This window comes from Heterocephalus glaber, unplaced genomic scaffold (genome assembly GCF_053883595.1).
Source record: "Heterocephalus glaber isolate CG9 unplaced genomic scaffold, H.glaber_assembly_v1.0 deba00001613, whole genome shotgun sequence".
In the NCBI taxonomy this organism is placed as follows: Eukaryota; Metazoa; Chordata; class Mammalia; order Rodentia; family Bathyergidae; genus Heterocephalus; species Heterocephalus glaber.
Window position 1 is genome coordinate 21,782,621 of NW_028258384.1, and position 15,736 is coordinate 21,798,356.

A 15,736-nucleotide genomic window follows, 5' to 3' on the forward strand; every position below is an offset into this window, starting at 1 on the left:
CCTGTATAATTGATTTTTTAAAAACTATCTAACATTTGTATGGTTCCATGTTAAATTTAATTTTGTTTGGCTTAAGTTCTGTCCTGCTATCTATTACAAAATTTCAAATCCTTATTCTGTCATCTAGCATATTAGCAATCCCTTTGGGTGTTGTATCATTTACAAATAGGACAAATATACTCTCAAACAGCTTTTTCTAAGTCATTGATATTTTGAAAAATAGAAGCAGAAGAAATGCCTGTGTCTACCAGAAGAACCCTGCTCCTGGTTTGACATCAATCTAATTAAGAGCCACTCAAATTAATTTTTAAATCAAGTTAATATCTACCCAACTGCACTGTTATGCAGTCCATATGCCTTTTCCTTTCCCACAATGATATCAAGTGACAATCTGCCCGAAGTCATCATAAAATAGAAATATTTTATATGCTGACCTTCTAATTGATTTTCTCTAAAAAAAGAATTGCCAGTAATTTGACCTCAGTTATTTTGCAATCCATGCTACTTTTTGATATTTAATGTGATGTTTTATAAATTCATATAGATCTGGAGTATAGCCAAGCATGGAACAGTGTTAAGGGAGCTTCATTTACTTTAACAATTCAGAAAGATTGCTATTTTTATCATTACTTTTGCTAAAGAAGGAAAAGGTTAAGTCTATGAACCCAAAATAGGCTTGCAAATACAGGATTCTAATTTCTCTCTAGTTAGTGCAACCTACATGGCCTGGCCCATTCTGCCTGGAGACCTATGGAAAATGAATGGCTTTATCTTGACTCCTTATTTCCACTCTTTAGTCTGCTTCCCCATTTTGAATATCATTTGATAATCATCATCCATAATAATTACTCTGGATTTTAGGACCCTTGAATATAGACCAACAGAAGCTGTGTTCTTTTGCCTACCTAAGGTCTACTTTCTCAATTCATTTTTTTTGCGGGGGAAGGGTCTGGTATTTCAGGCTGGCCTTGAACCCACTGTGTAGCCCAGGCTGGTCTCGAACTCGTGGCAATCCTCCGGCCTCAGCTTCTGAATGCTGGGATTACAAGTGTCCACTACCATGTCTTACTCAATTTATTTCTAAAATGAAAGACATGCCTCTTTTCAAAGTTTTTTCAGGAATCACCTTATTCTGTCTCTGAGATCTCACTCTACCCACATGCTTGTGGCCTTTTCCCCTATAGATTCAATAGAATTTTAACTTAATGCAACATAATGATATTGTATGTGATTCATATATTGTTACTAGGCTTAAATAATGAGCATGGTCATAAATTTTGATTTAATCTGACAGAAGTTTTGAGAATGTATCTCAAATGAGGAAGGAGTAAGGATAGAAGACTAGTTAAGTAGCTATTATTATTGTCCATATGAGTTGTGACGAGTTACTCAACTAGTTTATGAATGAAGTATAGACAGTTCAGTGGTAAACCAGCAAATGACAAAATATAAGAAATAAGCGAATTTTTAAAATTTAAATGTAAGTAAGGATTTTGAGCCAAGATCTTTGGCTCAAAGTTGATGTTACTTTTGATATAAGGAAGTTACAAATAACTAGAGCGAAAGAGGAGGGTGAAAAATGATAACGAGTTTCTACTAATGCCACCATATTCTGAGTAGAGGTTTTAAGCAGCCAAATTCCAAGTTTTAATGGTATTCCAAAAAGGTAAGGGTTGACTTCACAGAATCTTTGGAGTAGAAGAGGAAGATTACAGATAAAATCTTAGATAACAGTCCCTATGTCTAGGGTAAGGGTTGAAAAGAATTTACAGTGTGTTACAAAAGACAGGAAGGATAAAACAAAACAACAACTGGTGCTGTATCTTAGGAGCCTAGGAAAGAAAACATTTTTTAGAACAGCAGTGAGTAAACAATACTATCAAATTCCACAAAAAACTTGAAAAGTATAAACTGCTACTAGGCCTTTAAGTTTGGTGATGACTTAGGTATTGGAGACCTTCCACTGAAGAGGCTCTGGACAATGTTAAAGGTAGACTGGAAGGGCTTACTAACATGAGGAGCAATGGCGAAAACAAAAGCATCAGGCTGTCTAATATGAATATCTTATGAAAGCAAGTAAACTAATGCTTTACTGTTGATTCTTCATACTTAACCAAAAGTTTTATAGATGAAAGGCAAAAGGGAATTAGATAAACTTACTTGTTGAAAAATTGCTACAAGTTTGTTATATTGTTTTAATTGATTTTACCTTCAGACTGTTCAATATTGACTACATAATTTAACTACCGTAAGACTGAAATTGAGTTCTTTGCTCTGCATAACTTTAATAACAGACAGATGTTAGTTTTCCAGTAACATCAGTGAAGGTTGTACTCTAAATTACTTAGGATTTACAATCCTACAGAGCATTTTAATTACAATCATCTGTGCATACTTTAAAAATAATTTCAAAATATTTTACTATGGTAATAGAAGCACATTTATGCCACATTGTGCAACATGGAAAAAATTCTTTTTGTTGAGTAGTATAAAATTTTTGCAATTTTTTTGTTTTGCATTTTTTGCTTTGAGAATGCTATCATCATTTACATTCCCTATTAGTCCAATTTGGAATTTCATGGATATATGTGAGCATATGTGGACAAGGTGCCAGTGGAGAACTAAGAAATGAAGAAAAATAAATAACAGCCAGAGGAGTTGGCAAAATTACTTTTTTTTTTTTCAATTGCCAAGACAGCTATTGTAGCTGAAAATAAGGAGGAGGGGGTACATAAGAATTTAAAATTAGATAGTTACAGAAAGATAAAATCCAGGAAAATAATTTAGATATACTGTATAAGCAAGCTCACAAGTTGGATGAAGACATTATCCTGAGTGTTGAATAGGAAAAGTCAAGGGAATGTTTGAGCAAAAGCCAGTTGTGAACCCAAGGTAATCAAAACTAAAGTTAACCAGCGAGTTTGTGGCAGTAATATTTAAAAGAACAGAAGAAAGCACAAAGAAGACTCTAAAAAATAAGCCACAAATGAGATTGGTCTGTGAAACTTTTATAAGGATCCTTCCCTCCTTTTCTTCCTTCTTTCTTCCATGCCAAGTAATGGTTGTGTATTTCAAAAGTACTGTATATCTCCAGGTTCACCACAAGCATGAGGATAGTGAATTATATTTTTCTCATGGTTTAAGTGATGTCACAGTCATAAATATTTATTAAGTTCAATATAGTAATTCAATATTTGTACACAGTGTATAATGATAAAATAGGGAATGTTTCATGTATTTATTTATATGTCATTCTTACACCAAGGCCATGTTTATCTTCACTGTATCATTCTAGTATTACTATATATGCTGCCAAAATGAGCACTGCATATCATATATAAAAGTACTTGTTGTAGTTATTATTTATATAAGATCATTTTATTCATTAAAAATTGCCAAGCCCAAATGGCTAATAATACAAAATTAAAGCCTCAACCAAATGAAGAAAAAGATAATAAAAAGAAACTTAAAGAAAAACTTCCCTTTTGCCTAGCACCCCCCAAAATAAATAAATAGAAGAAAGAAAGAAAGAGAGTGAGAGAAGGAACGAAGGAAGGAAGGAAGAAAAAGAAAGAAAGAAAGAAAGAAAGAAAGAAAGAAAGAAAGAAAGAAAGAAAGAAAGAAAGAAAGAAAGAAAAGGAAGGAAGGAAGAAAAGAAAAAGAAAGAAAGAGAAAGGAAAGAAAGAGAGAAGAGAAAAGATCTGGGCATGGTGTTGCAAGCCTGTAATCCCAGCACTCAGGAGGCTAAGGCAGAAGGATCACTGCAAGTTCAAGGCCATCCTGGGCTATATAGTGAGTTCAAGGGTAGCCTGAACTAGAGTTACACCCTGTTTCAAAAAAACAAACATAAAGCATGTAGGATTTATTGTGAGAAAAATGTAGCCATTAAAATCTAGCATGTAGTGTGAGTTACCTGCCCATCTATGGCAAGGCCCTGGAGAGATGCTTAGTTAGGCAGCTATAATGATTGCAGTTTTTAGGGCAAGAGCAGAGGCAGAGATTGTCAACATTTGGGCAATAAAGGCTGCCAACTCAAACTCTAGGCACTTTTACTTGGCTTATTAATTTGTGTGCTATGTATATTGGTGTTGTGGCTCAGTAGAAAATCTCTAGTGCTGTTAGAAAATGTCTGTTTCACAGAATAGTATCAAAACAGCTTTACCAGTCTTAAATAACAAAAAAGGAGCAGAAACAGATTAAAAATTTAATTGCTAGGTTTCTGGCCACTTCTGTGGGCACTGGTAATATAAGGTGCCAGAAGAGTAGATGAAGAAATTTGTTATTATAGGATATTCTGCTAACCCTAATTGAGGAAAGAGTTAGTGGTTTAGAAGTTTTTCTATGAGCTGCCTTTTATTTCAATAGAGTGGTAGGTTTTAAAAAAATGTACTCAATTCTGTCAATAGACTGGAAACCTCATGTTGCTTTATGTTTAGAACCTTTTCAAAGATATATCTGAGCAGCTTCAGAAGGATGACATAGGAGTGAGCCACTCTGGGGATGCTGTCCCATGCTGGTCTTAAGTATAAGAGTGAAAAGTGAAGGTTCTGGCTTCTACATGAGCTGGATTCTACAGGATGAATCACTCCTAAACCTTACCCATGTTGCCTTACCTGAAAGCAAATGACACAGTTCTTGAACTTAATCCATTATAGCCATCCTCCCCCCAATCCTCTGTGTGGTGGTCCTCTTTTTCCAATGTTAGGTGGACCTAGATCCCCTATATACAAATAAAAAGATGAATACTATTGGATTTGTCCCTTCAAGCAAGATAAGCGGAATTCCTCCTTTCAAAATCTCAGGTAGGATAGATACTGAGCATTTTGGATCTTTACTAGGAACAGGAATAAGTAGTACAGAGTAAGATTCCACCCTGCTCTTTGCACTATAAAAGGAGGATGTCAGCTGTGGCTACCCAAAGTATATTTCTATTTGTTTTATTTTCACTTTATTAAGCAAAATTTCATAACAAAATAATAAGAACAATATATTGCATCATCTTCAAAGTACTAAGACACAAAAAAGATTCTGTCTTACAAAGAAACAAACTTTCTTTTCAGTGAACTAAGAGAAATTAGTACTACTGTATAAATGAAATGAATTAACATATACATTAAAATATTTTTGATACAGCAGAACAGGTAATTTAGGAAATTATTTTAACTTTTCCCTACTTCCTGTTTAGCAATCTTGTATGTTACTGTTTATTTATATGTATGTATGCATGTATATATGTATATAGATTTTTTCTCATATAAGAGAAACCAGGCGATATTTAAGCTTTTGTGTTTGACCTATGTCATTTAACATTATGTTCTCAAGTTGCATGCATTTACCTATGAAAGCTTCACATTTGTCTTTCTTTATAGCATAATAATACTCCATTATGTCTAAATAGCAGCATGAATATTGTCATGTTAAAACAAGTGAAAATTTTAAATTCATGTGTGATGGGTTCTAATTCTTGGTTCATTAATAACTTAAGATGGTCATAATATTTTACATGTTTATTTTAGGTTTTCAGTGAATGTTTTACATATATTTTCAGACTTTGTTTTCCCAGTAACATTAGGAGGGCATATTTGTTGTCATTACCATTTTGTAGATAATATAACTGAAGCTCATTATGTTGAAGTAATGTCCCCAATGACACAAGTAGCTAGTAAGGAAGAGAATCAGAACTAGAACTCCAGATCCAATGACTCCAAGTATTATATTTTTTCCATATTTCAGCTCCACGCTAGTTTGTCTCTTCACATGTTATTTTTAAAATAATGGCTTCTCTTTTCCCTCCCTGATAGTGATGCCATTTGTAGGAAGACATCCCCTCCCCATTTTAGTTCACTAGAATTATTTTCAAATTGTTGAATTTGTTTTAGTGGTTCCAACTGTTAGTAAGGATAATCTCAAACACTGTGGTAAAGGAGAGGAGAAAATAAATAGTATTATTATAAAATTTAAGCCAGAAATAAGTATAAAATCATAAATCTAATTACGTGTGATCAAATGTACCATTTTACAGCTTAATATTGTTCAAGAGGATATTATTTATGTCATCAACAAAAATAGCTCACACTCAGTATCAGGTAAAAGAGCTGAAAACCAAGACCAGACCAGACCACAACAAGCCTTTATTGCAGGGACAATTTGCCCGGCTGTCTCTAAACAAAGGAGAGACAAAAGCAATATGGCCGGGACAGGGAGCGCTTCTTATAGGAGCTGGGGTGGGGCTTGAGGAGCTGGGGTGGGGTTCAGTGAGGTAGTGCCTAGGGACTGGAGGAGCCTGTGATGTCACTAGTTGTTAGGAGGAGAGCAAGTATCAGGTTGCTCTTTTGGTGGGAAAAGGGGCATGTTGGGAAAAATAAGGTTTTCCTTTGGTGGGAGAAGCCATCTTGGGGTTGGTTTTAAGTGGGGAGCAGGGAATTATGTGAAAGGGAAGGCCACTTTGGGCGGGAAAGGAGCCATCTTGGAATTGGGTTTAGGTGGAAACCAAGGTATTATGGGAAGAAGAAGGTAGCTATTACATATAGCAGCCATCTTAAGGTGAGGGAAATCTAATCACTCAGGTTAGAAAAGACTTTTTAAAATTTTTTTGATTCATCAAAATTGCTTCCTAAACTCTATATTCACTTTCTTCTGTGATAGATTACTTAATAGTTCTGAAATAATTGGGTTGGGAGTTTAGGTCCCAACCTCCCGTAATGCCCTAAAATAAATTACTATAGATTCAAAAGTAAAATGAATAGGGGCCGGGGATTTAGCTCAGTGGTTATGCCGCCTGCCTCGCAAGCACGAGAACCTGAGTTCGATCCCCGGTACCAAAAAAAAAAAAAAAAAAAAAAAAAAAAATGAATAAAGGGAATCCAAAATAGGTGAAACACTTAGGTGACTATTGTTTGATCTTGGGGGTAAAGTTAGGCTAGCTAAGCATGAAAGCTTAAGATAACACATGGTAAATTTCCCTAGCTAGGTATCAATTGGTAGATTGTATGATCCACAAACGATATCAGCAAAATAAAAAAGCAAATAGGGCCGGGAATTTAGCTCAGTGGTTTCGCCCCCTGCTGCGCAAGTACAAGGACCCAAGTTCGATCCCCGGTACCAAAAAAATAAATAAATAAAAAAGCAAATAATATCCTGTTAGAGATAGGTAAAATGTCTATACATTCAAATATTTTGAGTAATAGTTCGTAATTTATGGGTATTATAGTAAATTATTAATTTACTATTAAAATATAACAAGTTCAGTATTGTCATTGTCCCTTAAAATATCTTTAGACATTGACAAGTATAATTGGTAAAATAGAAGATGATTAAAAGTAGATTATTAGTAAGTGGAAGGTAGTACAAACTCTAGCCTATATCAGCCTACTACATTACAATATTTTTTCTTTTCTTCATTCCTCCTCCTCCTCCTCTTCCTTCTTTTTTTTCTCTCTTCTCTCTCTCTCTCTCTCTTTCTTTCTTTCTTTCTTCCATTGATGGTGCCCTTTTTTAATTTCTTGTTTTATTTCCAGACTCTTGTTAAGTTGATAAGGACAAGAGGTTTTTGTTGTTTGTTGTTGCTTCTGTGGTGCTGGAGATCAAACCCAGAGTTTCATGCCTAGTAGGCAAGGGCTTTACCATTGAGCTTTATCTCCAGGTTCATATTGAAAATTCTTGGTGTTGAAATATTACACATTTTACGCAGTAAGGAAATAGAAAAAAAGCAAATATACTGTACTGTAAAAAATAAAATAAAGCAGTAGGCTTCCATGGAGTGATAATCAACATAATGGTGCATATAGCAGAAGAGCTAATTTTAGTAGCTGGATAGTTAATTTATAGACCAATAACTCCATGAATAAAGAAAACCAAATTTAATCATTTGATCTAATCCCACTGGTTTTCAATATAAACTTTAAAATAACATAATCCTGGACAGATTTGATTATAATAAATCACTGAAATTATAACTACATTGAATTTTAAAATATGAGACATGAAAATATGAAAGAATATGCCATTGATATCTTCAGAAAACATTAATTATCTGAAATGTGACAGTTGTATACAACAGCAACTCTTGAGGACCTTATCTCCAAATCCCAAACTAAGAATTGAAATTGCAGTCATAAACATAGAAAAATCTATTTGTATGTGTGTGTGTGTGTGTGTGTGTGTGTGTGTGTTTGTGTTTGTAGTTTGTTATATTGTATTGCATGGAGAAAGAACAATAGAAAGGGAGATTTTGAGTATTATATTCTACTTTCCTTCATTCATTTCCCTGTTACTGCCTTCTTATCTGTTCTGAAGCCAAGCCAGGATATAACAGAAGATTGTAAGCATTAGGATATCATCAGATCATAACAGAAATTTGTTGAAAGAAAATATAGTTCTAGTGCTATGAAATTCACAAAACTAATAACATGGGATTTGTCTTCAAATGTTAACAAGCAGAAAAGTGATAGAGATACCAAGAAAGAGATAACCTGAAATCCTTCTATCATAAACTGGTATTGGAAATTTGATACAGAAAAAGAGAGAAAATATTCTCTATGAACTTTGCCAATAAATTGTTTCAACATTAAAATATAGAAATCATGGGCCGGGGATTTAGCAAAGTGGTTCCACCGCTTGCCTTGCAAGTACAAGGACCTGAGTTCGATCCCCAGTACCGAAAAAAAAAAAAAAGAAATCAAGTTGGATAACACTGCATATAGTAGGTCCCCCTTATCCTTGGTTTTGCTTTTCATGGTTTCACATATCCAAGGTCAATTATGGTCCAAAAATACTAAATGGAAAATTCCAGAAGTAAACAGTTCTTGACTTTTAAATTACATGCTGTTCTGAGTAGTGTTATATCTCACATTGTTCTGTTCCATCCTACCCAGGGCATGAATCATTCCTTTGTCCCACATGTTCATGCTATTTATGCTACCTGTCCGTTAGTCACTTAGTGGCTTTATAAGTTAGTAGATCATCTATCAGATTATCCAAGTGGTTGTGTTCAAGTAACCTCTAACTAGTGGCCTAATGCTATGTTACAATGCCTATATCATTCACCTTATTTTATTTCATTACATTGGTATGGCATCATTATAAGAATGGTATGTTTTAAGATATTTTCAGAGAGATAATATTTATATAACTTTCATTACAGTATATTGTTATAATTATTCTATTTTTTTATTAAGGTAGTTAATATCTTACCTTGCCTAATTTATAAGTTAAATTTTATCATAATTTTATATATGTAGGAAAAATCATTGTTATGTATAGGATTCTATACTATCCATTGTTTCAAGCATATAGTGGGAGTCCCTTGCAATTAAGAGGGAAGAGGGCTATTGTTTAAAAGGTGACTTGTATTTTAAGAATATATATCTGTAGTTGATACAATCTGATTTTCATTTGAAAATGTAGATAAAAATATTTTAATAAATTATTTTAACCATTCGTGTCAGGATCAGAAAATCTTTTCAGGGTATGTATGGAACATGGTAGTTACAATATATATTCTCAAATTTGTGATTTGTGTCTATGTTTGTCTACACATACATATATGGATATATACACATAATCTTCCATGTAACTCAGAACACCACCTAGAGAATATAATTTTTCTCACTACATACTTATGAAGTAGGTAATCATTTTTATTCTGGTACATGAGAGGAAGCAGAAGTAGCATGTACAAATAGCTAGACAGTGACAGAGAAAGTGGCCTTTTCTCCTATTGATCTTCCACTTAATGCCCTTTGACTAGGTTGTTCTTTAAAAACCAGTTAAATTCTCTTTATTTCCCTGTGCATTTGCAGTTGAGTAACAAATAAGTAGAAAAGGCTCGTCAGTATTCTGAATCAAACTAGTTATGTTTGCATCATTTAGCTTTATAGGACTCAGAAAGATAGACTGTTAGATTCGCAAGAGTCAGCTGAAAACTATTTGTTTCTTTCAGAAGTCAAGGGTAATGGATGATTCTGGTGCATGTGTTATGAATGTTGAGTAGGTCATCTTATGGTTAAAAAAAATTTTTTTTTGGTTTGTCTAACACCAGAGAAATGTACAAGAAATCTGAAGATGCTATCTATGTTTTTCCAAAAATGTGCCAGTTCAAATCAGTGAGGTGTATTAAAATATATATATTTGTATATACATATACACTTACATACATATGTATGTATATATACGGGCATGCATCTTTGTATATACATATGTGTGTGTTTATATATGGAATATTATATTTTAATATAACCTTCAAACTAATATTGTCCAATTTTATATATGCTCAAAAAATCCCATAAAAAGTTGTGAAGTAATAGTGGCTGTAATCACAGCTTTCTAGGAGGCTGAGGCAGGAAGACAGCAACTTCGAGATCAGCCTTGGCAATTAGCAACTTAGTGAGACCCTGTCTCAAAATAAAAAATAAAAAAGAGCATGGCCTATGGATCAATGTGAAGGCCTGGGCTCAGTCCCAAGTACTGCAAAACAAAGAAAGAAGCAAATAAACAAAACCCCTAGATGTCATTTAACTTGAAAATATATATTATGCATACATATAGGTACAGATATAATTTGTACTTAATATATTATAATTAGTAGATTTACCTTATGTCACCACTATGAGTAAAAATTATCAACAATGCTCTAAATGTATTGTTTCTTCTGAAAATTATAAATGCTTCAAGCTAATGGTCCATTTTTACTATGATGCTTTGATCTTTTTTTTTTGGTACCAGGGATCGAACTCGGGTCCTTGAGCTTACGCAGCAGGCGGCGAAACCACTAAGCTAAATCCCCGGCTCCATGTTTTGATCTTTGATTGAAGTGCTGAATATAGAAAAGCAGATACTTGATGGGTTTAATCAAATATATTGAACGTAGGGCCAGGGATTTAGCTCAGTGGTGCCGCCGACTGCTTTGCAAGCGCAAGGTCCCTGAGTTCGATCCCTGGTACAAAAAAAAAATATATATATATATATTTATATATATTTATATATATATATTTATATATATTTATATATATATATATTTATATATATTTATATATATATATTTATATATATTTATATATATTTATATATATATATATTTATATATATTTATATATTTATATATATTTATATATATTAATATATATTTTTATATATTTATATATATATTTATATATATGTATATATATATTGAACTTCACCTACAGACTTCAAGCAATGTGGTCCTCTGTTATTATAAAGTTACAGTTATTCGTGGATTTACCTCAGTGGTTTTGCCGCCTGCTGTGCAAGCGCAAGGACACGAGTTCGATCCCCGGTACCAAAAAATAAATAAATAAATAATAAAGTTACAGTTATTTCCCAACACATTTGATATTTCCATCCCTTACAGCTGTGGTCAACCTTGATTAAAGATGAAGAAGAATGAGTATAGAAAGAATTAGAGTAGTAGGTACTTTGATAATATGAGGTCATATTGGGAAGGAGATAGGGAAAGAATCTAGCCATATACTAAGGCATGTTTAGGAGGAAAAACAGGGCCAAGTTTTTCCCTTCTCCTGTTTTATAATCTCCTCTTGTAATATTGAGCTACGAGGATCTCACTATCCTGTAAGGTTTTTTTTTTATTAAATATATATATATAATGTACATATATATGAATTTATATGTATAAATTTTAATTTATAAATCATTTAACTCCTTATTTTCACCTGTACAATGTTGATGGTTCTTACCTCATAAGGTTTTATGGGGATTAAATAAATTAATTCCTCTAAATTGGTTAGAAGAGAGTCTGACATGCTATATACTGACTAAATGTGAGTTGCTATCATCATCATCACCATTCTTGTTATTATTATTGCAATCTTCCCCAAAAAAGTCTTAGAAGATACCCATAAATCTTTGCAGAATGAGCATGACTTATAAAGATAACTATGGATTTATCACTGTATATTATTTAAATTGTTTTTATTCTATATATATACAATATATGTATGTGTATATATACATACACGTGTGCATATCTCTCTCTCTCTCTCCCCCTCTCCCCCTCTCTCTCCCTCTCCCTCCACCCCCATGGAAAACTTGCTCCAGGATATTTCTTACTTTACATCATGCTCCTTGCCTTCTTATTGAAGCAGTACTTATTTTTCCTTCTTTCTTTATCTCTGTCATTGTTGTAGTTCTTGTGAAATATTAAGTTTTTTCAGGACTGAAACTGGGACCTTCGCATATACCGAGTGCTATTTTCAGCTCGAATTTGATCCAGGAGAGATGGAGAAAGGAAACTCTTCAAATCATGTTGCTATTAGTATCAGCTTAATGCTTTGGCTTTCATTCTGATTTCTGTGGACTGTGTGTTCATCTTCTACTTGAATTATCTGAAACTTTTCTTTGCCATGAACAAATCAAAATATATGATCTATTATATTTTCTGCCTTGACTTAATTACTTTTTGTAGATTACCTATTTTTAATAGAACTAGATCTAGTATAATAAAGGTCTATACCTGTGATTTCACACTCACTATGAGGTTTAATAAGGTAAAATAAATACTTTTGTCAAAATATCTTTACTAAACTGGAACACTGAAAACTTAGATCATACATGAAAAAATATATACTGACAGGCAGGCCTATTGGTGTACACCTGTAACTTCAAGTACTCAGGAAGTTGAAGTGAAAGGAAAAGAAGTTTAAACCTAGCCTGGGCAACATAGTGAGAACCCCATCTGAAAAACAAAAAAAGCAACAATAGCAAAAAATATAGAAGCCAATATAATCAAATAGCCAATTTATAATATACATATATCTTAGTCATATCTACTCAGATGCTGAGTGATAATTAAACATATACACTTAGCATTTGACGCATTTTATGCTCTGCTAAGATTATGCTAAAAAATAAAATTTTTTTAAACTAGTTACTTGAAGATAGTATGTTTGATCCAAAAAATCAAAATAGTTCTATTTTTCATGGGTCAGACAATGCTTTTAAGATGTTATGGGTATGGAATGGTTAGACATGAATACTTGTGACCTATTGAAAACACCCTTTTCTGGGCCAGGGATTTAGCTCAGTGGTTCTGGCACCTGCCATGCAAGTGCAAGGTCCTGAGTTTGATCCCTGGTACCAAAAAAATCCCTCAAAAACCAAAAAAACACCCTTTCCAGGAATGATTTCATTTGGCATAATTATTTTCATTGTGTGTGACCCTGTTCTGTGTCTCTGTTAACAATTAGCTGCATTATATTTTCAAAACATACTGTGGATTTTGGTTTGGGCATCTTTATTATTGTAATCTCACTGTCTTGTAGTAACTTCCTTTTATATCCTAATTATCTCTTGATATTTGCCACTGCATGGTCTTGGACCACCAATTGAACCTACTGTCATCTTACTGAACTTTGTTTTTTGTTTTGTGTTTTTTTTGGTACCGAGAATCGAACTTCGGTCCTTGCACTTGTGCAGCAGACAGTGAAACCACTGAGCTAAATCCCCGGGCATCTTACTGAACTTTGGCCAATCCTTTATCCTGGTAGCTGTGTTTTTATTGTCGTTTTTTGCTAAATCAATAGCTTAACTGGCTATTGGCATGTTTAATCACTTTTAAAGTACTTTATCAATATATATTGAAAAACATTACTAGTCTTTATAGATATAATAGTGTCTACAGAGCTCACCTGAAATACTTTAACATTTTGAATATAGTATTACCCCAAATTATATTAAAATCTACTATTCAGCAATGATTTTGGGCTATCTTTTAAAACCGTGTGTGGGAAGTTTGTAACAACAAAAATAACAAGAATGCTGATAATGATGATAATAGCTCTCATAGTATGTCAGTCTTCTAAGCACTTCACATGACTTGATTAATTTAATCTTTATAACAACCTTATGAGATAAGAACCATCATCGTGCCATTTTACAGGTGAAAATACTGAGACACCAAGGAGTTACATGACAGACCCAAAGTAGCTAAGCTTGAAAGTGCTAGGGTTGGGCCAGGGATTTAGCTCAGTAGTTCCGGCACCTGCCTTGCAAGCGCAAGGTCCCGAGTTCAATCCCCGGTACCACACACACACAAAAAAAAGTTAAAAAAAAAAAAAAAGAAAGTGCTAGGGTCAGAATTTGACCCCTATTTTTTATATATCAACTTGAAATACTAAGATTTATCTTACTTTCTGCCATGTATTTGAATAATAAACTTTAAGTAGTTACACAAAAATAATACCTTTATTGTTATTTATGAGTGATGATCTATATAGAGAGAGGACTAACCTGTGTGCAATGGTGATTTTTTGGTGGAAGTTCCAGCTTTATTTTGTAAAAGGAGGAACATTTTCACCAGTATAAGTCACCGTGGAGATGAAAAAGTTCTGGTGTCTTTCTGTGTAAATATTCTTCATGTTTATCCATCTATCCAGAATTTACTGTGTGACTAACACTGTGATAGATGATGAGAATATAATAATAGACAAGACATGGTCCTTGTTAAAAAAAACAAAACAAAACATGTAAACTAATGGATACCCATTTATCCTTTTTGAGTATACTATATTCACCTGCCTGGTGGCATATTATTCTTAAAATATGAATTGCAGAACTGATTGATTCCTTGAGAGTTAATCTATAAATTTTACGTTAGAATATAATTTAATTTACTTAATTTGTCTCTGTTTCTATATTAGTTTGAATCTAATTAATGCAGTAGGTACTATTAGATAAGGGTTGCTTTTCTCTATTAGCTACTTTTGCCAAAAGGAATGATTGACATAATCCTGTATAATTTTTTTTTTTCTGTACTGGGGATGGAACTCAGGACCTTGCGGTTGCCAGGCAGGCACAGTACCACTGAGCTACATCCCTGGTCCTATCCTATATAAATTTAGTGGGAAGAATAGTCTATTTTCCATGGCAATATATATTTAGGGAAGAATATGTAGAATTTCTGGATGTTTCAAGACAATAAAATATTTTAATGAATGTTCTTACAGAAAATAACTTTTGAGTAGGATATTCATCCTGTTGGCTCAGAATTAACTAAGTCGGTCAAAATTATGAGAACCTTTACATTAATTTAATTTTTATCATATTTTTAAACATGTCAACAAAGGGATGTTTTAAATATCTCTTTCAGAGTGATCAATTCTTTCTGTCTCCATTTTAAATTACCCCCCACAAAGTCTTTGTTCCCTCCCAGGTAATATTTGTAGAATTGTATAGTCTTTATTTACATTTTTTTTTTTTTGGTAGTGGTACCTGAGATCAAACTCAGGACTTTGCGTTTGCCAGGCAGGTGCCACTGAGCTACCTCCTCATCCCTTTATTTGCATTTATTATACTTACTATACTATTTAAAACATGATACTCTCTGTGTTACTGCATTTTCTTCATAATAATTTTCAATGGCTGTATAATCCTGACTCAGTCTGATCTGCCAAACTTCATCAAACTGCTCTCCTATTATAGAACACAAAAACTTCTAACCATTTACTACTAAAAATAACTTTACAGGGCCAGGCGTGGTGGTGCTCGCCAGTAATCTCAACACTGAGTAGACTGAGTCAAGAAGATTGCCATGAGTTGGAGACCAGCCTGAGCTACATAGTAAGTTCAAGGCCAGACTGAACTAAATAGTGACAGCCTGTCTCAAAAAACCAAAACAAACAAAAACAAGAGAAAAAAAAAAGCCTTTATAATTGCTATTTTTTATTGTATATCTCTTTCCTTCATTATTTCCTTTATATGTAGG

At 33.4% G+C, this 15,736-nt stretch overlaps 1 protein-coding gene and 1 non-coding gene across 8 annotated transcripts in view; one reads left to right on the forward strand and one right to left on the reverse strand.

Annotated features, from left to right (window-relative positions):
* Diaph2 (diaphanous related formin 2) overlaps window positions 1-15,736 on the forward strand; it is a 979,330-nt gene that overhangs the window by 525,009 nt on the left and 438,585 nt on the right. The window contains exon 24 of one of the 7 annotated variants that reach the window (XM_087196782.1): window positions 15,499-15,591. The exons of the other annotated variants lie outside the window; for them this stretch is intronic. Within the exon in view, the coding sequence (XP_087052908.1) occupies window positions 15,499-15,542 (44 nt within the window). The 3' untranslated portion in view covers window positions 15,543-15,591. The remainder of the gene's footprint in view (window positions 1-15,498; window positions 15,592-15,736) is intronic. 7 annotated transcript variants of the gene reach the window in all.
* LOC147822515 (U6 spliceosomal RNA) lies at window positions 3,215-3,325 on the reverse strand. The gene has a single exon (XR_015445629.1). It is a non-coding gene; the product is annotated as a U6 spliceosomal RNA (small nuclear RNA).